Source organism: Phacochoerus africanus, chromosome 2 (assembly GCF_016906955.1).
Source record: "Phacochoerus africanus isolate WHEZ1 chromosome 2, ROS_Pafr_v1, whole genome shotgun sequence".
Classification (NCBI taxonomy): Eukaryota; Metazoa; Chordata; class Mammalia; order Artiodactyla; family Suidae; genus Phacochoerus; species Phacochoerus africanus.
The window spans coordinates 165,404,129-165,426,819 of NC_062545.1; the positions used below are offsets into that span (position 1 = coordinate 165,404,129).

The window sequence follows — 22,691 nt, forward strand, 5'->3', positions numbered from 1 at the left end:
AGCCTCAGTAAGGGACAGAGGTGGCCAGGGAAAGGCCTTCACCTGAGCCGCCTCATCCCCCACCCCAGTCCCCGGATCTTTGTATATTGTTTCCCAGCAGGGCCCTTTTCAAAGGGGCACTTGAGTGTGGATTTGGCTTGGTGTGAAAGGAGACATTGTCTCTGAGCCTCACTCCCACCACCCAGCCAGAGCCTTGGAGAACTTGGCCTCTGGGGCACAGAGCCAAGACTCTGGCATGGCCCCTACAGAGATGTGGCTGTGCCTGGGCACCACTGGTTTCGGATCAGGTTCATGGTGCCCTTTGGCTTCTGGGAAGAGCTGGCACCCAGCCTTGGCAAGGGATGGTGAGAACAAAGGGAGATACATGTACTGGGTGGGCAGGGGGAGCCTCTGTGCAAACACATGTGTGCACCTGTCTCCATGGGTACAGAGACACAGCCCCAGAGCACAGAATCTCAGAGCTGATACCAGCAATCGCCCCAGAACCCCAGTCTAGCCTTTCTCATTTGGCAAATGAATAGATTTGGGCCCAGAGAAGTCAGCCACTCAATGAGGGTCACACAGCAATTGACAGCTTAAAAGGTGTACAATTCCCATGTGAAGCCCCCACTCTGGGAGTAGGACTTCTCAGGAGGCTGCACTGACTCTCTCAGCTCTTTATGGGTAATGAGGGGTAAGGTTACCAGGTCTGCAGTGTCCATGACTCTCAGGTGGACAGGCTGGTGGTCCACGGTCTCGTCGGAACTGTAGGTGTCCTCTGCAACACAAATGGTCAGCCTGGTCAGAAGCAGGGCAGGCCACTCGATGGTGGGCTGGGTCTGAGTCCCTGTTTTCCTTTGTACTGGACCCCTCTGCACATCTGGGAGACTTTCTCTCAGGCCGGCTGAGCCGGGACCATTGGCAAGGCCTTGGCTCCCACCCACATGGAGTACCCAGGCATAACTTCCCACCTAAGAGATGCTGCTCCACCTGTCAGGGCTCCCAGCATTAGCGGTCACTTCATAGAACATGCCACAGGGGACGGGATTGTGTTCTGGGTCCACCCACCATGCCTGCAGGATGGAGTGTGTGGCTCATGGCCCTGGTGAGCAGCAGAGACCTCAGGAGCTGCACTGCCAGCCCCTCCCTCCTGAACCCCCAGCTTCTCCACCCTCTGCCCCTCCAACCACAGCACCTGGCCCACAGGAAGCCCCCAAGGCCAATCAGGACAATCCTCCTGCCCCCAGTGGGAGAAGGGACAGGAAAGGAGAGGCATGCAACATGTCTAGGGGAGGGTGGGGGGAGGCAGACACTGTTCAAAAGTCCCAATAAGGTGTTACTAACAGTCCCTGTCAAAATAGGAGCGCAGGAATTTAGTATATTCGAAAGTTTTCGGTTGGAGATGTAGAATCAGACCCAGCTTCAGCTACTTTTTAGCTGTGTGACTCGACCAAGTCATGTCAGCATTGAGTTCTGTTAAAATGGGGATAATGTGATAACACTGGCTGTTTTCGAGCTTTTACTCCATGCCAGGCACTGTGCTTTAAATGCTTGTCCCTGCATGCTCTCACTGGACTGCATGAGGACTGCATGGGCCCCTAGGCATGGGGCCTGGCCTTCCACAGATGCCTGATAAAGGACAGTGGGGACATGGTGCTCCAAAGTTTCCAAGGCAAGTTCACATTCCAAGGTGATTTGGTTTTTTGTTGTTGTTGTTTTGTTTTGTTTTTTACTTTTTATTTTGAAATAATTTTAGACTCATGTCAAAGTTACAAAATAGTACAGAGAGTTCCTGTGTACCCTCCCCCCAACTCCCCTCAATGTTAGCACTTTACATAACCATTGTACAATGATCAAAACCAGGAAACTGACATTGGTACCGTATTATGAACGAAAGCATTGACCTTATTTGGATTTCCAAGTTTTTGCATTTTTTTTCCAAAGTTCTCATGACCTCGAACCTGAGAAAGCATCAAGTGGCCAGGCCTGCAAAAGGGGACCTTCCCATTGCAGGCAATCATTCTCCCTACCCCCAACTTTCCCCAGTGCCACTGGTCCACGTGTGTGTGGGCACTTGGCCCTCACCTTTCCCTGGGGGTCCCTGTGCCACAAGTGATCCTAAAGAAGAACCCTCTGGGCAGAACAGAGGCCTCTCTTCCTTGCTGGCAGCAGCCACTGTGAGAAGAGTACCCCCCAACGCTGGCGGAATTCACAAACACTTCTCTCTGAGGGCCACCAGCAGCCAAGCCAGGCCTGGACGCACGCCAGGCCCACTAGCAGCCAGCAGGGATCACAGACAGCTCCCATCCCCAGCCTGTTTTGGGGACTTGGACAAATAGCCACTCTTATTTGAAGACAAAAAAAAAAAAAAAATCTAATGGAAAATATGCCCCAAATGTTTAACTATATTTGGTGCAAGAAGACCTGCTCCTGGATGCCTACATCTCATTTGGATTTTCTTGATTTTCCTGCCAAAGCTGTCTGATGCATGCCATTTAGGTGCTCCGCAGCTCCTGTGCCCAAATAGGCACCACGCTGTGCCCAGTGGAAGGAAAATATTAGCCCAGCCTTGGTTTCCTGTAGTCCCTTACAGCTCAACAGCCTTTGAGGTTGTTGTTAGCTCTGCCGTAGAGACGCAACAGGGAGGTGAGGCCCCGAGGAGAGAACTCAAGGTCCGCCACACAGCACAGCACACAGCACTTCAAATGGAACTTGAGGCCTGTAGGCTGGGCTGCCTCTACACGGGGACCCCCACACTCCCTCGGCTCTGTGGATCAGTCAATTCTCCAGCTCTATCTGGGCAGAGGACAGGGAAAGAGCAGACGCTCCCCATCCAGCTGAGGCTGGGGAACACCATGGATGAACTGAAGGAGGCTTAGAACATGAGAGCATCTTATCCAGCTCCCTCCCCCTTTGCAAGTGAGGTTACTCCAGGGGCTGGGGCTGGGTGGGAGGGGGGTCCTTTTCAAGTCATAGTAATGCCCTGTCTTCCCATGGCAAAGCCCCTTCCCGCATGGCATACTGGAGTCCTTTAATAAATACAGGCTTCATAACTCCTAGTTCCAAATAACATTCTGAGGATTTTAATGCTGAGAGAAGATTCTTTTCCCAAAGTATTTTTCTCTCATTTACAGTAATAATTTTTAACATGTCACCAAAGAAGCTCTGGTCAGAGTGTGTATAGGTAGGATGGTGCCTACTGAGGGTTTGGGATGGAAATGCTATAAAATTTGGTTGTGATGACTGTTGTACAACTATAAATGCAATAAAATGGAGTAATTTTTTAAAAAGCCAAAAAAAAAAAAAAAAGCTAAAGAAATGGTGTCTATATCCTTGTCTGAGCATGATGAGGACCAGGAAGGTGAGAAGCTGTAATTCTGCCCTGGGCAAATGAGGTGATATACCCCCCACTCCTGGCCCTTCTTTGAGAAGAAGGCATTCTCCTGGAGACCCCTGCCCCCCCAACTGGAGCGCCCAACACAGGCAAAGTCCTTTCACAGGCACTAACTCTCTTGGCTCCTACCATCTCCTCCACTCACAATCCATAACAAGGCACAACTCACACACAGAGCAGAGTCTATGAGTCCTGTCTTCGAGATGTGGAAACCAAGGCTCAGAGTGCCCCATGCCGCATAGACGTCTGACTCCAGGCCCTCTAGCATAAGGCTACCCTTAGTTCAGGGCAACTGGAGTGGTGCTGTCTCATCTTCCTTTGTACCTGAGGTTCTCCATGATTTTAGGCAAACCACTAAGCCCTCTTTGCCTCAGTTTCTTTTTCGTCTTTTTTTTTTTTGGTGCTTTTTTTTAGGGCTGCACCCGTGACATATGGGAATTTCCAGGCTAGGAGTCAAATGGGAGCTGTAGCTGCCAGCCTACACTATAGCCACAGCAACACAGGATCTGCGCAGCATCTGTGACCTACAGCATAGCTCACAGCATCACCGGATCCTTAACCACTGGGCGGGGCCAGAGATCAAACCCACATCCTCGTGGATACTAGTCAGGTTCGCTACCACTGAGCCAAGATAAGAATTCCTGCCTCAGTTTCTTTACATATAAAATGGAGATAATAATAGGAGCACTTCTTTAAAGGGTAATCCCCAAACCAAAATTCAATCCCATGTTACACTGTGCCTAGAATTGCGCTTCAAGCTGGAAATGGAAATGAAGAATACAGGTCTTCACCCTCAAGAGGCTCACTTTGAGCTTAAGCTCTTGGGAGACTTTTGAAAAGGGGAAACAGTGGTTTTATATTTCCAGGTGGCTAACACTCCCTTGGATGCTCAGACCTTCCTCCACAAAGGAAAAGGCTCTGGTCTGAGAATCCCTGCTGTTGTTGGAACCAGCCATAGGACAGTGGAACGGGTAGAAACTGGACAGGATCCCTGAGGAGCAGCACTGGCCTCCCAGAATGGCTGGGAGGTGAGCATCTAGTCACCCCTCTGGCTCGGAAGCTCTCCAACTGGGGTGAGAGACCCAAGGCTGAGGTGATGACCCACTGTGGGGCTGCCACCTGCCCTCTCCCAGACAGTCTGACTGTGCATTCCCCTATGAGCTCAGAACTCCAAAACTGCTCAGTCAGGAAGCTCAAACCACCACTGTAAAAGGCTCCTCCAGTGGGATGCTGAATGAAGGGTAGGGATTGCAGGATAGGAAGGAGAGAGGTTGGAGGTAGGTCACCAGATAAAAGACAAAATGACCGCTTAAATTTCACTTTCAGATTTAAAAAAAAAAATTGCTGTTTAATTTTATGGCTACACCTGAGACATATGGAAGTTCCCTGGCCAGGGACTGAATCTAAGCCACAGCTGCAGCAATGCCAGATCCTTTAACCTGCACCTCTGCAGGGACCTGAGCTGCTGCAGGTGGATTCTTAACCCACTGTGCCATATGGAGAACTCCAACAGCTAGAAATTTTTAGCATATGTATGCCCCAGGCAATATCTGAAATAAGCAGAATCTGTCCTTTGGGGCACCGTTCTTGGGAATCTCCATTTTCCCTTTCCAGCCATTCCTGCTGTCCTCGCCCCCAACTCCATCTGATTTCCTGTCATGTGGGCTAGTACACAAGCACATCCTGGGTCCCATTCCCATAGGCACTGACCTCTGCTAATCAAATGGGCTCCCCTCAGACCTGTTAGGTGACCTTGGCCCAGAAAGCTTCATGGGCCTACTCCTCCGCTGTAGCCGAGGGGCTATGTCAAAGCACAGGTGGTCACACCAAGCTTTGAGGAACAAACCCCTCAGGGGCTGTCAGCGAGTTGCCTGCCTTGTATTTCTGACTTAGTCCCTTAGCCGAGGGCCCCCTCTGCTTTCTCTATTTGATGGCCTGGGGTTGTGTGCAAGACCTTCTTGAAAGAAGGGGTTCTACTACTCAAGGACCAAATTATAAAGACCCCTGGACCAAGGAGCCCTGACATCCCTTCCTGCTCCAACACTGGGATTCAATATTCCAGCCTGGACTCAGGGGCTGACAAGCACCAGCAGGCTAAGGAGCTCTTTCTTCCAGGTGTCACAGGGGCAATCCTCCAGCAGCCTGCAGGAGGCTGCTGCATTGTGATTGCACAGGGTTCACTCTGTGGGACCCCAAGGGTCGTCTCAAAGACCTCGCTTTCCTCAGAGGGCCCTCTGGGGTTCTACAAATTCAATTCTTATGAATGGGGAAAATAATCTAAGACAGATTCCATTTTTGAAAAGCAAAGAGCGGAGTTCCCTTCGTGGCTCAGCAGTTAACCAGCCCAACTAGAATCCATGAGGATGCGGATTTGATCCCTGGCCTCACTCAGTGGGTTAAGGATCCGGTGTTGCCATGAGCTATGGTGTAGGTCACAGATGCAGTTCAAATCCCTTGTTGCTGTGGCTGTGGTGTGGGCCAGCAGCTTGTAGCTCCGATTCAACCCATATCCTGAGACTCTCCATATGCCACAGGTGTGGCCCTAAAAAGCAAGAAAGAAAAGAAAGAAAAGCAAAGAGCATCCAGACATCCCACTTTTCCTCAATGGAAAGTGTGCCATAAACAAATGCTATAAATGTGAGCTTTAAGTTACATTTATGTGAATAAAATTCTGCTTTTATTTATTTTAGAATTGGGGTTCCATGTTGGAGGTTATTGAGGAAAAGGTCCTGCTGCTAAAGATAATTTTCAGAAACACTGCTCTGATTAACCTGGGGGGATCTCAGCCACCACGGATGGGAAGCCATTTAAGGAGGAACAAGGAAGGAGAAGCAAATATGCATCCAATCTCTACTGTGAGTCAAGTACTACACTAGATCTTTGACACTTGTTATTTCTTTAATCCTCACAGTAATTCTCTAAGAACAATATTTTATGCCCATTTTACAGATGAGGAAACACAAGCTCAAAGAAGTTAGGTGACTGCTTCAAAGGTGTACAGCTAATAAGTGGTAGAGCCAGGATTCAAACGCAGCTCTGAGGGACACCAGAGTATCCCTTTTTCTAACATACCATGATACAGCTACAAAACAAGACTTCTTTTCTTGTGTGGTTCTAAAACTGGCTTAGAAGACAGTATCACTAGGGAATTTCCCCAACGTCTTGTCCAGCTTTTCTGGAAAAGTACATTGAGTGAGCATCTTGAAGAATAACACTTAATGGATATGTATGTTCTGTAACATTTAATTTTTTTTCAAGTATTTTCATAACATATTTTAGAGAAAACCAACTTCTCTCAGTTCTCTTAATTGGGCCAGCCACAAGTTGTCTGGGGTGCTCTGTGGAAGGGTGTATTTCTAGAACTTAAAACATTCTGCCCCATGGGCTGAGTCATCCGGCCGCTCCTCCTCTCAGCCCCTAGATATGCAGTCCTCACCAGGCCTGGGCCTACCACGTCGTGTGTGTGTGTGTGTGTGTGTGTGTGTGTGTGTGTCTGTGTGTACTCGTGGGTGTGCACACATACCTGCGCACAGGGGAAATCCAAGTGGGGTACAGCAGGAGGAAAGAGAAGTGGTACTTACCCAAGTTGGGGTCGTATTCACTGATAAATCTCCTGGTCAGAAACTTCACAGTCAGGGCTGCAAGAAGCAGAAAGATCTCGATTGGCTCAGTCTTCCCATCGTGTCTGGCTGCTGGCCCTGGAGGCTGCCCCTCTCATTTTCAGGAGTACTTATCTAGCCTCTGTGACCCCGGATTGACACCAGCCTCTACTGTCTGGGGGAAGGTGGCTGGGGACCTGGGGAGTTGATTTGAGAGGCTCGGAGGAAACCAGAAATATGGGGAACCATGTCCTTTGCAGTAGCATCCTGGGATTTTTTTTTTTTTTTTAAGGGGGAGAGGGCAAGAAATGAGAGGCATGTCTAAGGGGGTGTTTGTGAAAATCCAAACTAAGGGGCTGGACCCATGCAACCAGTTACTGTAGAGTCAGCCTGGTAATACTCAAACTGAAGAGAGACATCCCCCACCCTGACAAAGCACAAAGATTCTGAAATTAGGGGGTGGGAGGGGGGTATTTATCCCAGTTTTGGCTGCAAGCCAAAGACAGAAAGAGCTGAGTTGACCAGCGGGTAATCTCTGGGAGGGGTGTGAACCTCCAAGTCCCAGAGTCCCAGGTGAACATACTCTAGTCCTGGCTCTAGGCCTCCACACTTATCATGGGAGTCACACAGAATATAAAGCTCTAAAGTGAAGCTCTCCCCAGGTGGAATGCATTAACAGGACTAATTTTCTTTCAGAATTTAACCACTTAAAGCCAAGGGCCAGCCCACTACTATACTGGACTCTTAAAAAGTAATGCAATATTTGAAGGAAAATCTTTAAAATTCTTTCCCAGGATTTCTAACAGGGTCCATTTGAAAACTAACACCCAGGGAATACATATTTTACATTTTAAATTCCTTCGTTCATGTAGTCACTGACTAAACTGTACCAGTAACAGAGCTGCGGATAACAATGTGATGTGCAAAGAGAAGAAGGCAAATCTTTTCTGTAGGAAAGCATGATTCAGAGTCTCCTCTCTGAGCCAGGGAACTGGCTTCAAAAGGGAAGCGGAGGCCCCCAGTGAGTCTTCAAAGAATACTCTGGAGAAGAAAGCTCATAGCTGAGTCCCTGACGGCCATTCACTAATGGCTGTAACTTGAAAATGGCCAGAGGAGGAGCCTCCTGTGCCCTGCCACCTTCAGCTGCCTAGGACTGGGAGTGGCAAGGAGAAGGGTGAACCCTTCTTCTGGGTCTCTTCCTATGATGACCCCTCCACCCCCTGGGCTTCATCTGGGTGAGAACTGCCATGAGTGGTGAAGGCTGAGTTAGTGTTGAAAGAAGTGGAAGTCCAAGAGCTTGGTTCATCAAGGACAAGTCCCAGGCACCTGGGTCCAACGTGTTTCCCGAAAGTCAAAAGACGGCTCTGGCTTGAAACAAATACATTTGATTAAGATTTTACACTTTGTTCTAGAACCCCTGGAGACTGGGGTGGGGAGTGGGGAGTGGCCTCTTCCTGGGAAATCCCCAAAGCCAGTGACTTTTACCACCTCCCTTCAGGGGCCAGGGGCTCCTTCATCCCTGCGCCTACATCTAGGAGCAGCAACGCTGCGACTAAGCTCATAGGGGCCCTGGCCTGGGGATCAATGCCTAACAGGTCCCTTTGGTACCAGTCACCAGGGCTGACTGCTGACCACAGGAGCAGATGGAGGGCAGTAAATGGCAAGGGGGAGACCGGCAGAGGGCTGGAAGACAGAGACAGACAGAGGGGAGACACAGCTGGGGTCAGCACGGGAGGACACAGACACAGCGGGGAAACAAGGAAAGACAGGCAAGGAACACAAGACAGCTGAGAGATGGAGGAGCTGAAAACAAAGCAGGAGAGCCAAGCCACACAGAAACTAAGGCAAAGAAGAAAATCACGAAATCTCACCCAACCCACCTGGGCACAGGCAGCCCTGAAAGCCAGTGGAGGAGCCTCGCGGGAGCCCACAGCTCCCGGTTCCCGCCACCGCTCCCCGCCTCTCGCGCCCGCGCCTTACCCCCTCCCTTCGGCCCGCACCCCACTCACCGGACTTGCCCGCGCCGCGGCGCCCGAGAATGGCCAAGTTGACCTCGAGGGGCGCGCTCTGCTGCCCGCTGCCCGAGCGGGGTTTCCCGAACACTGAGGACATGGCGAAGCTGCGGAGAGGGACACGGGTCCTCGGCCGAAGGGCCCCGAGCAGCGTGCCCGCCTGTCGGGGCCCTCGGGAGCGACTCGCAGGTCCCCCGGCACTCGCGGACCCGGCTGCGTTCGCGTCCGCGTCCCGGGCCCAGCGCCGAGCGCCGAGCAGGCAGCGTTCCCGCGGCCCGGCCCGACTGGGCGGGTAGGCGGGGCCGGAGGAGTCCGGCGGGCGGGGCCACCCCGAGCGCCGCCAAACTCCTTGTAAGGGCTGCGCAGCCCCCCGCGGGGCGCGCTCACCCCGGTCCCGGCGAGCGGAAGGGAGCTCCGGCCGACTGCGCACCCCACGGCGGTGCTGGGCATCAACGGCCCGGACGCCCCCAGATCCTACCGGGAAGGACAAGGGCCGGGAGAAGGAGGCCAGGGGGAGGATAATAGAGGGGAAGGATGTTTCCAGCCTTCTCTGAATCCCCACAGTCTCTTCCCTCCGGCAAGATGACCCACCCCTCCCTTTGTTCTAGCCAGCTGGCCCTGCCTCCTCCTCCGGGAAGCCTGCTGGGTTCAACTCCCAGCCTTGCCCTTTCTCTAAATCACAAGCCAGCTCTGCCTTGGCACAGAACTTCCCTTCGACATTACCCTGCCTTTCGGTGTGGGGACTCTCGGGCACCATTGCAGAACCCAGAAAGAATCCTGGCTCCTGGGACGGGGAGGGGGAGACTTCCTTACTAAGATTTCATGACCAATCTGGGTCCAGCTTCAAGAAACCCAACCCATCCTGGATTACTTTTTCTCCCTGATGGGAGCTAATCAGTCGCATGTGTTTGCGGCCTAGTGTGGAAATGGGGCATTTTATTTGGTCCAAAACCTGGTACTCCCTCTTGCCCATGATTCTGGGATTGGTGGATGAGCCTGGCAGGGGTCATCTGTCATTCCCCTTGAAACCTGAGGTATATCTGGTCATGTTGGAGACAGGGCAAAGGGAAGACATGGGGAATCTGGCCACTTGGGATCTAGTACCAGCTCTTTCACTGGTGACCTTGGGGCAAGTTCTCTCTCTTCTTTGAGCTTTGGGGTCCCCAACTGTAATACTAAAAAAGGACAGGAAATAAATCCAAAACTCCATGTGTGACTCAGGCCTGACAGAGTGACAAACTCTTTTTACTAGTACTCTTTTCTAGTACTTTCTAGAACCCTGTGGGACCTCTCTTTTGGAATACACTCCAGGCTGGAGTGGGAAGACCTGGGAATCTCAGAGACTTCTCACTGCAGCCCTTCTCTGTCCAACCCCAGTCCTCTAACCCACAGTTAATCTAGCCCCCCACGTGCAAAAGAAACCAGGAGAACCCAGGTCAGCAGGCAGAGGGTCTGGAATCAGAGCCTGATGGTAAAAACTCCTCCTCCACCAGAAAAAAATTATTTTCCAGGACACGACATGAATATTGACTCGGCCTAATTGTGTTTCTGGGAGATCATGGTAAGTCAGCTGTGTTATTAAGACTCGAAGGTGTTGGGAGGAATTTGTTTAGATTACACCCACCAGCCAGAATGGCTCACAGAGCTAATGGCCAAGAGTTTTCCTTTGAGTTGTAGAGGGAGAAAAAGTGGGAGCCAAGTTCCAGCCACATCCTTGGGCTGGTCCCAGTCCTGGGAGGACAGACTGGTTCTGGTTGGGGTCGGTGGGGGAGACTCACAGTCTCACCGGAGGACCACTGGAGAGAGAGCCCCATAGGCCCAACTGGGAGTAAACTTGGGCTCAGCTGCTTCCCTACTTATGTGATGTTGGAGGAATTACTTTCCTTATATTTAAGACTCAGACCAACCAGTAGATGGGAGCTGCAAGGAGGTAAGTTCTAGCTCCTAGTTAGTGTGAACTCTAACCTCCCAAGCTGTCCCTAGTTAGAAGGCACTGTCTTTGGAGGAAGTGATCCCCCTGACACTGAAGGCAACCAAAAGGGTGACACTTCCAGGAGGTGTTGTTGTAAGGAGATACTGTAATGCTTTGCAGGATGAGACGAGATGACCCTTAACTCCCTTCTAGTTCAGAGATTATTTGAACTGCTTGCCAGCTGGGTCCTAGGCCCTCAGCTGTGACTGCTAATGCCCAAAGTCTGCCCATCCTCTGAGGCCTGGGAGGAGAACAGTGCCCATTTCACAGCTACAACCACTCCCATTCCCATCCTCAGCCTCCTCATCTGTGGGCTGCTTGTCCAGCACCTAGAAATACCCATTGTGGACCAGCAAAGCCCTTAGAATCAGTCACTTATTGTCCAGCTGTGGAATAAGATTCTTTGTCCATCTGGGCCTCAGTTCCTCATCTTTAAAATAGCAATAGCATTAAGTATTAGATGAGATAACATGAAACTGTTCCAGCCAGAGCTTGACAACCCATAGCCCAAAAAGCAAATGATATTTCCCTCCGCTCCCCAGACACGAATAGCTCACACTGCTCACCCACCTACCAAGAAGCCACAACTGTTTAGCAACCAGACGTTTGGGTCCAGAGAGGTTCTTCTGCTAGAGCAAGGAGAATCAACCCTCCTGATGATCACCTCCCCTTTTGCAAGTCAGTGGTATTTCCAGCATCAGAGCCCAGCAGGAATCCTGACTCCTAGTCCAGAGCTCTTCCTCAGGGACAGGCAAGCTGCCCACTACCCTGTGCAGAAATACCACTATGGGTGGCAAAGGCCAAGGGTCACCCATCAGGCTGGAGGGCCAGGAGGTCACAGCTGGAAAGAGGTTCAGTCTCATACAGTGCAATCTCTTCATTTACAGTGGAGGATCAGGAAGGGAACTGCCTAGGGTCCGGGAGCTGACCCAGTCCTCTATCAGACAGCAGGCTCTCCGGGTTCAGGGGTTGTGTCTCCTCCATCAGACTGGGGACTCCTACTTAGGTGAGGGCCCAGAAATCTACTTCACAAATGCTTTAGTGTGCCAGTCATTGATAGATGAACAAGACTGGGTGTTCAGAGAAAGGCTCAGAGTCTGACACAGAGCCCCTTTCCTTGCCCCACCCCCACCCTCACAAAGTAGAGAGGGAGGTTGGTGTGGGGTCGGGCAGGGCCTGGGAACTCCGTGGGCTGCCCACAGCCATGATAGTTTCTTGTCCTCTCCAAGTCCCAGAGGGACATTCATTGTCCGGGTGGAGGAAACTCTCACCAGCTGTAGAAAACACCCCACTGGGGCCTTGGGAGCAGGGCCAAAGTGCTGATCCTCAATCCAGCCTCAAAACCATGACACTCCCCCTCCTTGAGTGATCCCCTCCCCACTTCCTGGCTGCTGAGGGTGGGAGCTGAGTGTGTGCACGAGCCCCCCAACCCACCAAAGCCAGGGCTGGACTTGTGAAAAATTGAGATTGGGAGCAAACTTCAGCCAGGAGGGGTCTACTCTCCTTCCCACTCTTGTCCTCAGGAGAGATTCAGGCAGTGGTTCTTTTTCTACCAGTTCCTGGGTACCTGGAACAGGCCATCTGGGAGGGACCTGTGTCCCCTGGGGGGTCGGCCCCTTCCCCACCCTGCCCTTTAGTTTGGGCCTGGCTCGCTTCCCTTCCCGAGTGCAGGTGAGGAGGGGCGGCTGGGCTGGAGCCTGGGGTCCATGGAGGGGGTTCAATCCATCCTAAATCTTCATTCATAACCAAAGGAAAGCCCACCCCATATCCAGGCCCCCCTTTCCTCATCTGTGAAATGAAAACAGCATTCCCCCCATGCCTGAGGCCACCAGCAAGGGCAGAATCAGGACTGGGCACTACAGAGCCCACTCTCCTCCTAGAGGGGGATTGTCATGCTTTCAGTCAACATCTAGCCACAGGGAAGAAGAAACGCTGGCAAAGGGCCTGGGATAGTATCCATGGGGACTCCTGCCCACCCACTCTATCTCCTCCTCCTCCTCTTCCTGTCTGGTCTCTGGGGCAGAGCGTCCTGGATATTTCTGGCTGCTGCCTCCAGGCCTCTGGCTTCCCAGGCTCACACAAGTGGTCCCCACCTCCCATCCCTGCTTTGATGGGGTGACCTGAGTGGGAGTTCCTGGCAAGAGAGGCACACATGAGGCTCTGTGCATGCGAGTGTCCTGGGAGGAGAGTAATTCCCCTGCTCCCTGCCCCCAAGTCCCCCTTGATCACTGTCAACTGCCGGGCCACTCCCTCCTCCTGAGGAAGCCCTGCAGCTGAACACCTCCTGGATGGCAGATACCATCCTACACAGGGCGGAGCCTCCCTTAACTCACCTGTAGAACAAGTCAGCAGGAGGAGGTAATCACTAAACTCCCTTCCAGCTGACATTTTGGAACCCGGAATCTTAGCGGGTCACCCAGGAATGTGCTGTGGGAGGTGTACAGCAGGAGGCCTGGCGCTGTCTGCTTCCGTGGGCGATTCCCTTTCTGGCCCGCCACTGTAAGTGAAGGGTTTGAACCATAGGAGACTGAAATTCCTTCCAACTGTGACCTCCTGGCCCGAAGCGACTGCACAGCCTTTGTAGCACAGAGAGAAAACAGAGCACAACACTTAGGGACACAGGCGCTGGAGTCAGACTGGCTGCACTGCAGTGCTAGCTCTGCTGCTCTCTGCTGGCCATGTCACCTTGGGCATGGGAGTAAGCCTCGGGGTGCCTCAGCCTCATCTATGAAACTAGTAATATATGGCTCATGTGTGCTGAAAGCAATGAATGGATAATATCTGTTAAATAAGGGAAAAGATGGTATCTGCTCAAAGGACTGTTGTAAAGATCATAGGCATTAAAGCACTCACAAACAATGCCTGACAGTGCAATTTATTTTTTTGCCTTTTTTTTTAGGGCTGCACCCACAGCACATGGAAGGTCTCAAGGTAGGGGTCAAATCAGAGCTACAGCTGCCAGCCCATACCACAGCCACACGGGATCCCAGCCTCGTCTGCACCTACACCACACAGGTCATGGCAGCGCCAGCTCTTTAACCCACTGAGCGAGGCCAGGGATTGAATCTGCATCCTCATGGATCCTAGTCGGGTTCATTAACCACTGAGCCACAAAGGGAACTCCCAGTGCAATTGAAATGTTAACTATTATTTCAAAAAGCACAGACACACATTTCCCATCCACAAACATACATTCTCCCCAGTAGCTTTCCCCAAGATCTGAGCTATACAAAAATGGACCAGTGGAGACTAGCGAGTGGGGAATAGACATGAGCTTCCCACTCCCACCCCAACCAGGGAATATTTACATGCAGGGCCTTACTCAACATTTACTGTTACTCATCCATTTTTACAAAGAAGGAAATCAAGTTTCAAAAAGAGACTGGACTAGCCCCGAGTCAGGGGCAGAGGCACAAGCCAAAAGAGAACTTGTTCTGAACCCCCAGTCTGCCCCATTCTATTTGCTCTGCCTCTTGTCTCTCTCTCCACCACCCAAGTATCCCTACCCCCACCAACTGATAAGGTGGGCTAGGTATTCCTGTCCTCTCTCTTTCCCAGCTGAATGACCTTGGACAAGTCATGTAAATTCTCTAAGCCTCCCTCCATGCGGCGTCCAGCGCTGCGGGGCAGTGGTAGATCCTGGAAGAGGAACAGCGTGGCATCATAAAACACACAAGACTCTATTACATCTGGAAAGTGGGTGACCAGGGGGCACTGTGCAGAACAAAGGCGCCTAGGCTTTAGCCTACATGACTTTCATTAGGGAAGGTGATGTAGGTTAATAAGCAAAATCAGGTGCAGGTAATAAAGCTATCCCTTAGTGGGTGTGCTTTTGCACGTGCGCCAAATTTGTTTATTGCATCGTTCAGCAGTTTCAGTGGTCTCCAACATCTCCCCCTTTATTTGTTGCATGTGAACGGTCCTAGGAAATTTTTTTTGGCTTTTTTTTTTTTTTTTGGTCTTTTTGCCTTTTCTAGGGCTACTCCCGCGGCATATGGAGGTTCCCAGGCTAGGGGTCTAATCGAAGCTGTAGCCACCAGCCTATGCCACAGCCACAGCAATGACAGATCTGAGCCACGTCTGCGACCTACACCACAGCTCATGGCAATCCTGGATCTTTAACCCACTGAGCAAGGCCAGGGATCGAACCCACAACCTCATGGTTCCCAGTCGCATTCGTTAACCACTGTGCCACAACGGGAACTCCCAAGTCCTAGTAAATTTTGATTGCAGAGCATTCGTTTGGTTTCTATGGATCAATCCAATTCTGCAGACCATGTCCTCAGCATGTCTCCAAGTTGAACAGTCACATTCAGGCGATGGGGGTCTGTCTCCACCCTCCTGGGAACCTATTTTTCCAGCTTTTTTAAAATATGGGATAGGGCGATGGTCCTCTCTTCTGTAGCTATTTCCTGCTGGCTAGGAGCAATGAGTACGGGGTGGCTGGACATGGTAGGTTCCTACTATAGAGATTGGGAAGAAAAGAAATATAAGATTCAACAGAGGTTTGGAATTTAGGTTGATACCAGTACTATTGAAGGAGGAGTGTAGTTTTATCTAAATAGGATTTAATGTTTGATGTGGCATTAAGTCATAAATAAGAGGAGCTATTGGTCCTTATACATGTTGTCTTCTTTCTGCTGTTGTAAGAGAATACCTTGAAAGTGCAAGGTTGCAGCTGCCAGCTGATGCTACTTTGAGAACAGCTGGTGGCATCAAGTCTCACTGGGCACATAAACCTTAAAATTCTTAGCAATACAAAAGACTTGTCTAAAACTACTCCCATACTATTTCCTATTATTACTTTGGATGTCTGACCCACAGCTACTCTATTCTGCCTTTTTTCTCTCCTGGCCAATGCAGATGCCACTGTTAATGATTTCAGTTTTTCTAGATATGAGAAGATGCAAGAATTGGGGTATATAAAGATCCTCACCTGAAATCTAACTTTCTGAAGGCCTGTTCTGTCAGTTTTCCCAGAGCACAGAGTGTCTCACTCCTGATCTCCATGCTGAGCTCTGCTCAAGGGGTGCCATGGGCTGGCAGCTGCAGTGGCCCATGCTTTACTCCATGCAGAGGCTGATGGCAAGTGCCAAACTTCTGTTCACAGTGTTTCCCCATGGTCATAAAGTCAACCATAGTTTTGAGAGGCATTTCTTGACCAATTTGTCCCACAGTGCTAGGAATGAGTATTCCTAGATCTGGCAAAGATTTTGCTGATGGGCAACTCAATATGCTATTACTGAACTAGGCCTTATTAACAGTAGCCAAAAAGTCTCTGGACCACCTATCTTTCTAGTCTATGATGGTCCTGGAAAATATTCCCTCTTTTTGCATTCTTCCGTATTTAGAGATCACTGACCTCATATGGAACTGTGTATCATTTTATCAGATCAGTTACACATTTCACAATTTTGTGAAAATAGTTAACAAAAATATAGCAGTATTAGTAAAGTCCTAAACAAAAATTTAAGAGCTTTCACCCTGTTCAGCTGGCTTAGTCGTTTCTTATCTTCAAAGGAAATTATATGCTGGTTTTGTCCATTCAGCCTAATTTTCTAGTGTTATTAGGTTTGTTATCCCCAGATGGTTTAATCGTTCCCAACATAAAGGAGTCTTTAGATTTATGTTAATATAGCCCGGCAAAGTGATAGCCCTTGGCTGAAGTCTCACTTGTTGCTAATTGAGCTTAAGTAACATTAGAAGAAAACATTTATGGCCTGGGTCAGAACAGGTTATTAGCTGGCCAGGTGAGGGGTATCCCACCTAGTAACATCAATAATAAGTGCCTTGGAGTGGAGAAACCCATCAGGGTAAATCAGAAGTAAAACAAATAACCATACAAATCAGGTGTGGCAATCTTAGGACAGTGACCTACGTCTGATGTTGTCTTCTTTTTTATTCGGGCTTTGCTGTTTTTCTCATTAGAGCCTGTTTTAGGGCAAGTTTGAAGTCACTAATTCTCTCTATAGACCAGTCCCATGTAGAGGCCTTTAAGTGAGAAATATAAATTTAAAAGTTAATTTTCTTCACTCCTTCCTATGGCACCTAAGAACTCCCGCTAGGAAACCTTTTATTAAGCTGGAGACAACCCTTTAAATGATACTTTTCCAGAATGTATACATATTCCCCTGGTTATCATGGGATATCTGCTCTTCACCCAGAGACAAATGACAACAATCAGCTTCAGAAACAAACTTAGATTCTTTTTCTTAATAATTTAAAGTTTATAATAATGTAACAGCGGCAGAGAACTATTAGGGAGGTGAGTTTTAAAACAGTAAACACTAATCTCAATATACAAAACTAGAATATGAATCAAAAGTCTTTTTCTTTAAAATTACTCTCACTTTTACCAAATATAGCCAAGTTAGGACTGTAGAAAGTCTTTCCCAAATGAAAAACATGTTTTCTAACCATTTCTTTTTCCATTATTGGGGTGGCCAGGGAGCCAGAAAGAACCAAGCGGTCGTCTCGGATTTCCCATAGCCCTGACTTAAGAAAACCTTCTTTTAATAGAGACTGAATACAAACTCAAGTTTTGCACTTGCTTACTTTTAAAATTAGTTTACTGAAATTTTAAACTTAGCCCAAAGCACGCACAAAATTCTTATTGTCCACTTCCCACAAACCTTCCATCACTTTTTGTATCCCTATTATTCTGTCCCTCATCTTTCCATTCAAAATAACAAGCTATAAGGCAGATTTTCTTTTAATAAAATGCAATTACATTCCTCCATTAAACCTAGGTACAATAAGGTATTATACTTAATGTTGATAACTCTAAAGACATGCCTATATTAGAGCAACAAACTTTGATATTAACATCTAATAATAAATATCAAATACTGAATTTTTGCAGTGCACGTGAACTAAAAATTACTTTAGGTATTTTGAAAACTTATGTAAGCGCTTAATTTCTTTTAAGCCAATTAAGTAGAGCTCTTTTATGAATTCATTTTGGCAATGCCATACAGGCACAACACAAAGACACACACAAGCTAAACAGAGACGTCATGTTTCTCATTGTGTAGTGTTAGCCATGAATAAGGTAGATCTGTGTAAAACCTGTCAGTTACAAGAGAGATTGGATTCAAATTTACGCTCCCGTAAGGGTTCCAAAACGTATCTTACTAGTCCCCATGCGGAACAAGCAGAAATGGAAAGAGAGGCCCCAGACTGGTGGGTGTGCTTTAAATTTTATCCTACACAATGCCAACACTCTGGGCCCCCAGTACCCTTGCCTGGAAACCAAGGGTTATATTTGGCCATGACTTCTAACAGTTCCTCTCAGACTCTGTTACCCAAGCCCCTGTTTTATCATAATTTAAGTAACTGAATATAATGTTTAGCATCTTGATCCTTCCCCATTGTTATCCTGGCTTAAAGTTTCTACTTGCCACTCATGGTCGCCACTCCGTTGAGTGCAAGGCTACTGTTTCTGCTGTCTGTAGTTTCACCTTTTCCTGCTCATGGCAGACCTTCTCTTCCAGCCCCACGTTGGGTGCCACTCTGCCACGTCCAGCACTGCAGGGCAACGGGAGATCCTGGAAGGGGGACGGCCCGGCTTAATAAGACACACAGACTCTTTACATCTAGAAAGTGGGGGACCAGGAGGCACTGTGTTCCGCGGAACAAAGGCGCCTAGGCTTTAACCCACATGACTTTCATTAGGGAAGGTGATGTAGGTTAATGAGCAAAATCAGGTGCAGGTAATGATAAAGCCATCCCTTAGTGGTTGTGCTTTTGTACGTGCGCCAAATTTGTTTATTGCATCCTTTAGCAGTTTCAGTGGTCTCCAACAACTCCCAATACTTTACAGGTAATGTCCAAATATCCTGAAAGAACTATTATTGGCCACATTTAGAGGAAACAGGATGAGAGTTAGGGTACCTGCATAAGGGCTTACAGCTGCTTTAGCACAGGTTAAATGGGATATCTTTGCAAGCTACCCTCACAAACCCCTGCATACCTAGTTGCCGAGTATACTGGTCACTACTATTACTATTTTCATACGGAAGTGAGCGACCCGGGGAAGGTCACGGATGCCCTCCCGGCTCGCAGCCATCCAGCCCGCTGGCCACCACATCACATGAGCCCTTACTATCTTTAGCCAGGGAGATATTTATATCCCCCAGGGAATCTTTTGCCGCTGCGGGGGAGCCCGAGTTGGTAGCCGCTGCATCCGGGCCTTCAGAGGCCGCCTCCGCCCGCTTGGGCTGGCCATGCCGGAGGCTCTGGTGCAGGTGTGGGTGGGCACCCATCTCTTCAAGGCCGAGCGAGCCCTCCTTGTGGAGCACTGTGGCTTTTTCCGGGGCCTCTTCCGCTCGGGCATGCGGGAGGCGCGCACAGCTGAGGTGCGCTTGGGCGTGCTGAGGCCGGAAGGCTTCTACATCACGCTGCAGGTGCTGCGCGGCGAGCGGCCGGCGCTGGCGGCCGCCGACGAGCTGCTGCAGGCTGTGGAGTGCGCCGCCTTCCTGCAGGCGCCGGCGCTGGCACGCTTTCTGCAGCACAGCCTCACGTCGGACAACTGCGCGCTGCTCTGCGACGCGGCCGCCACCTTCGGGCTGCACGACGTCTTCCACAGCGCCGCGCTCTTCATCCGGGACGGCGCGCGCGAGTTGGCGGCCCTGCTGGCGTTGCCAGAGACCCGCGCCTACGTGGCGGCGCTGAGGCCCAGCAGCTACGTGGCGGTGAGCACACACGCGCCGACGCCCGGCTTCCTGGAGGACGCGTCGCGCACCATCTGCTACCTGGACGAGGAGGCGAACAGGTGGCGCACGCTGGCCGCGCTGCCCCTGGAGGCCAGCACGCTACTGGCTGGCGTGGCCACGCTGGGCAACAAGCTCTATATCGTGGGGGGCGTGCGGGGAGCCAACAAGGAGGTTGTGGAGCTGGGCTTCTGCTACGACCCCGACGGCGGCACGTGGCGCGAGTTCCCCAGCCCTCACCAGCCGCGCTACGACACGGCGCTGGCCGGCTTCGACGATCACCTCTACGCCATCGGTGGCGAGTTCCAGAGGACTGCCATGAGCTCGGTGGAGCGCTACGACCCGGCCGCCGGCTGCTGGAGCTTCGTGGCCGACCTGCCACAGCCGGCCGCGGGCGTGCCCTGCGCCCAGGCCCGCGGCCGCCTCTTCGTGTGTCTCTGGCGGCCGGCCGATACCACGGCAGTGGTGGAATACTCGGTGCGGGCCGATGACTGGCTGCCTGTGGCAGACCTGCGGCGCCCCCAGAGCTACGGCCACTGCATGGTGGCTCACCGCGACTGTCTCTACGTGGTGCGTAACGGACCCAAGGACGACTTCCTGCACTGCGCCATTGACTGCCTCAACCTGGCCACGGGCCAGTGGACAGCGCTGCCCGGTCAGTTCGTCAACAGCAAGGGCGCACTCTTCACGGCTGTAGTGCGCGGCGACACCGTCTATACGGTCAACCGCGTGTTCACGCTGCTCTATGCCATCGAGGGCGGCACCTGGCGGCTGCTAAGGGAGAGAGCCGGCTTCCCGCGGCCCGGCTCCTTGCAGACCTTTCTCCTGAGGCTCCCTTCCGGTACCCGGGGACCTGTGGCCTCGACGACGCCAGAACTATGACCCCTGGGCTGGGCTTGAGGAGGGGATGCCCAGGATCTTCCGTGAGCCATGGCTGAGTCTGTGAGGCTGGCCTTAGGAGCTGGGAACTTTTCTGTCCCCACCCTCCCAAACCCCATTGAGACATCCAGGTCTTGTGCCTTCTGGTGGTGTGAACACATCCAAGGATCTCATGAAGCAACAACTCTGGGATGTCAGCCCTCAAACTGCTTGGGCTCTCTTGAGAGTTGGTGGGTCGCAATGTCAGTGGAAGGGATGGGGAGGGGAGGATTTCAATAATCTAGGCTTGTGTGTAAATGGGCCAGTAATTGAGCAAGGCTGGGAGTTTGTTAAGTGATGTTAAACTGGCAATCAATAGGCAAGAATTAGGCACCTACTGTGTACCCAGCGCAGTCCTGGGCTTAATATGGCTGTAGTTGCCAGATGGGGGTCCACAAAGCTTAGAGTCTAGCCCAGGACAACAAAAGGTTTACATACACTTGTCTTAATCCACAGAGGGCTGAAGGCAATATAGAAGGGAAAAAAAAAAAAAAAAACCCACCACCACCAAACCCCACAATAAAGTACTGAAAAAATTAGGGCAAAGGGAAAATAGGAAGAGGAAAAAATACATTATTCCAGGAAGGAGGGTAGTAAACAAACTGTATGAAGAAAGCAAGCATGATAATTAGCTGCTGAAAGGGGAAGTTCAGAAAAGGAAAGATGGGAAAGCTAGAGCCGATGGGAAGAGTCTGTGAGCCCTGCCTTTAAGGCAAAACAGCTGTAGCTGGAGGCATCTGGGGAGGCAATGAGGCTGAACTGGCTTGTAGAAACGGGGCTGAACCTGGAGTGAGTCCTGTGAGAGAGAAAAGGTTCCCCACACCCGCTGATGGGATGTGGGCCCGCAGCAGAGAATCCAGTTGGAAGTCCCTTGCCCAGTGTCTTTTTTATCATCACCCCAGGGGCAGTGGACTATTAAGTGCCATGACTTCAGTCACTCAAGATATGAACCCAGTTTGGGCCACATCTGCCTCATCTTCCTCAGCTGTATCCCCTCCTCTACATTCTACAGCTTAATTCTCTCCTCCTAGCTCTCTGCTCCTGCCATTCCCTGGATCTGGACTGCCTTTCCTCTTCCTCTCTCTCTGTTGGCTCTGTACCTACCTCCTCTGGGCAGCGTTGGCTGTTCCTACCCTTGGCTGCCATCATTCTCCATGTTTGCGTGCGGGCACAGCCACGCACACGTGCAGCTAGCAAGAGCAGAGATTCTATTGTGCTGTCAGCCAAGCTGGGGCACTCCCGCCTACAGAATAGAATGACGAGGTCCGGGAAGACCCCCAAGCTGTAGACTCCTAGTTAGGGACCTGGTGTTAGACGAAGACTTACCCCTCCTTTAGAGCACCCCTACCCTGGTTTCTGGTCAGATGCCAAGCTTTTCCAGTCTACCCATGCCCCTGGGAAGACTTCACTGAGTTGGCCTAGATGGCTTTCATCCTCCAGGCCCCAAGGCCCATGAGAAGTCTTGGCCTCTTCACAAGTTGATGTAGCATCAACCTGGCACCACTCGGGCTTGGAACTTCGTGTCTGGGCTGCCCCTCACTGCTTTTCCCTGACCTATGTCCCAAGTCCTGGAGAATGCTGCCCTCAGACGCCCAGGACCTTTTAGGCCTGAATTAACCTAATCTGGTGAGTCACAGTAATAAATGCTGAGTTTTACATCCTGTGAGGGATGCACAAAGTACTTTCACATCCATTTCCCACTCCAGCCATACCTCAGTCCTGGGAGTTGGGTGCCTTCTCCCAACGGATGAGATATGTGAGGTTCAGAGGCCAAGTGACAGAACCCTTCACTTTTTAGTTCTGTCCAAGTATAATTTTATTCACATATCAAAGATTTGTATAACTCGTTAATGAGGAAACCAAACGAATGGTAAAGCTGGTTCCAAGGAGCATTTGGGAAACTAGAGATCTGTCTATTCTGTTGGAAAGATGTCCTGGAATAAGTTTGCTAAGGTAGAGATGGAGCTGATTAATGTCTTAACAGGAAATAAAGTCGTAACTTTTGTGATCCTTTACTGGACTAAAATCCTTTTCTTTTTTGCATACACGCACATACACACTTGTATAAGTTAGCATGTGACTTTGCACAATCAGGACCCTAATCAT

The 22,691-nt window shown here is 50.5% G+C and overlaps 2 protein-coding genes across 2 annotated transcripts in view; one reads left to right on the plus strand and one right to left on the minus strand.

Annotated features, from left to right (window-relative positions):
* RASL12 (RAS like family 12) overlaps window positions 1-9,225 on the minus strand; it is a 13,999-nt gene extending 4,774 nt beyond the window's left edge. Inside the window, exons 1-3 of the mRNA XM_047767065.1 lie at window positions 8,982-9,225; window positions 6,955-7,011; window positions 684-757 (exon numbers count right to left, since the gene is read on the minus strand). Coding sequence (XP_047623021.1) covers window positions 684-757; window positions 6,955-7,011; window positions 8,982-9,084 — 234 coding nt within the window. The 5' untranslated portion in view covers window positions 9,085-9,225. The remainder of the gene's footprint in view (window positions 1-683; window positions 758-6,954; window positions 7,012-8,981) is intronic.
* KBTBD13 (kelch repeat and BTB domain containing 13) lies at window positions 9,083-21,242 on the plus strand. The gene is made up of 4 exons (XM_047769209.1): window positions 9,083-9,276; window positions 9,351-9,476; window positions 11,844-11,962; window positions 19,054-21,242. Exons 1-4 carry the CDS (start codon window positions 9,083-9,085, stop codon window positions 20,547-20,549), a joined length of 1,935 nt encoding a protein of 644 aa, XP_047625165.1. The 3' UTR covers window positions 20,550-21,242.
* The last annotated feature ends 1,449 nt before the right edge of the window (window positions 21,243-22,691 follow it).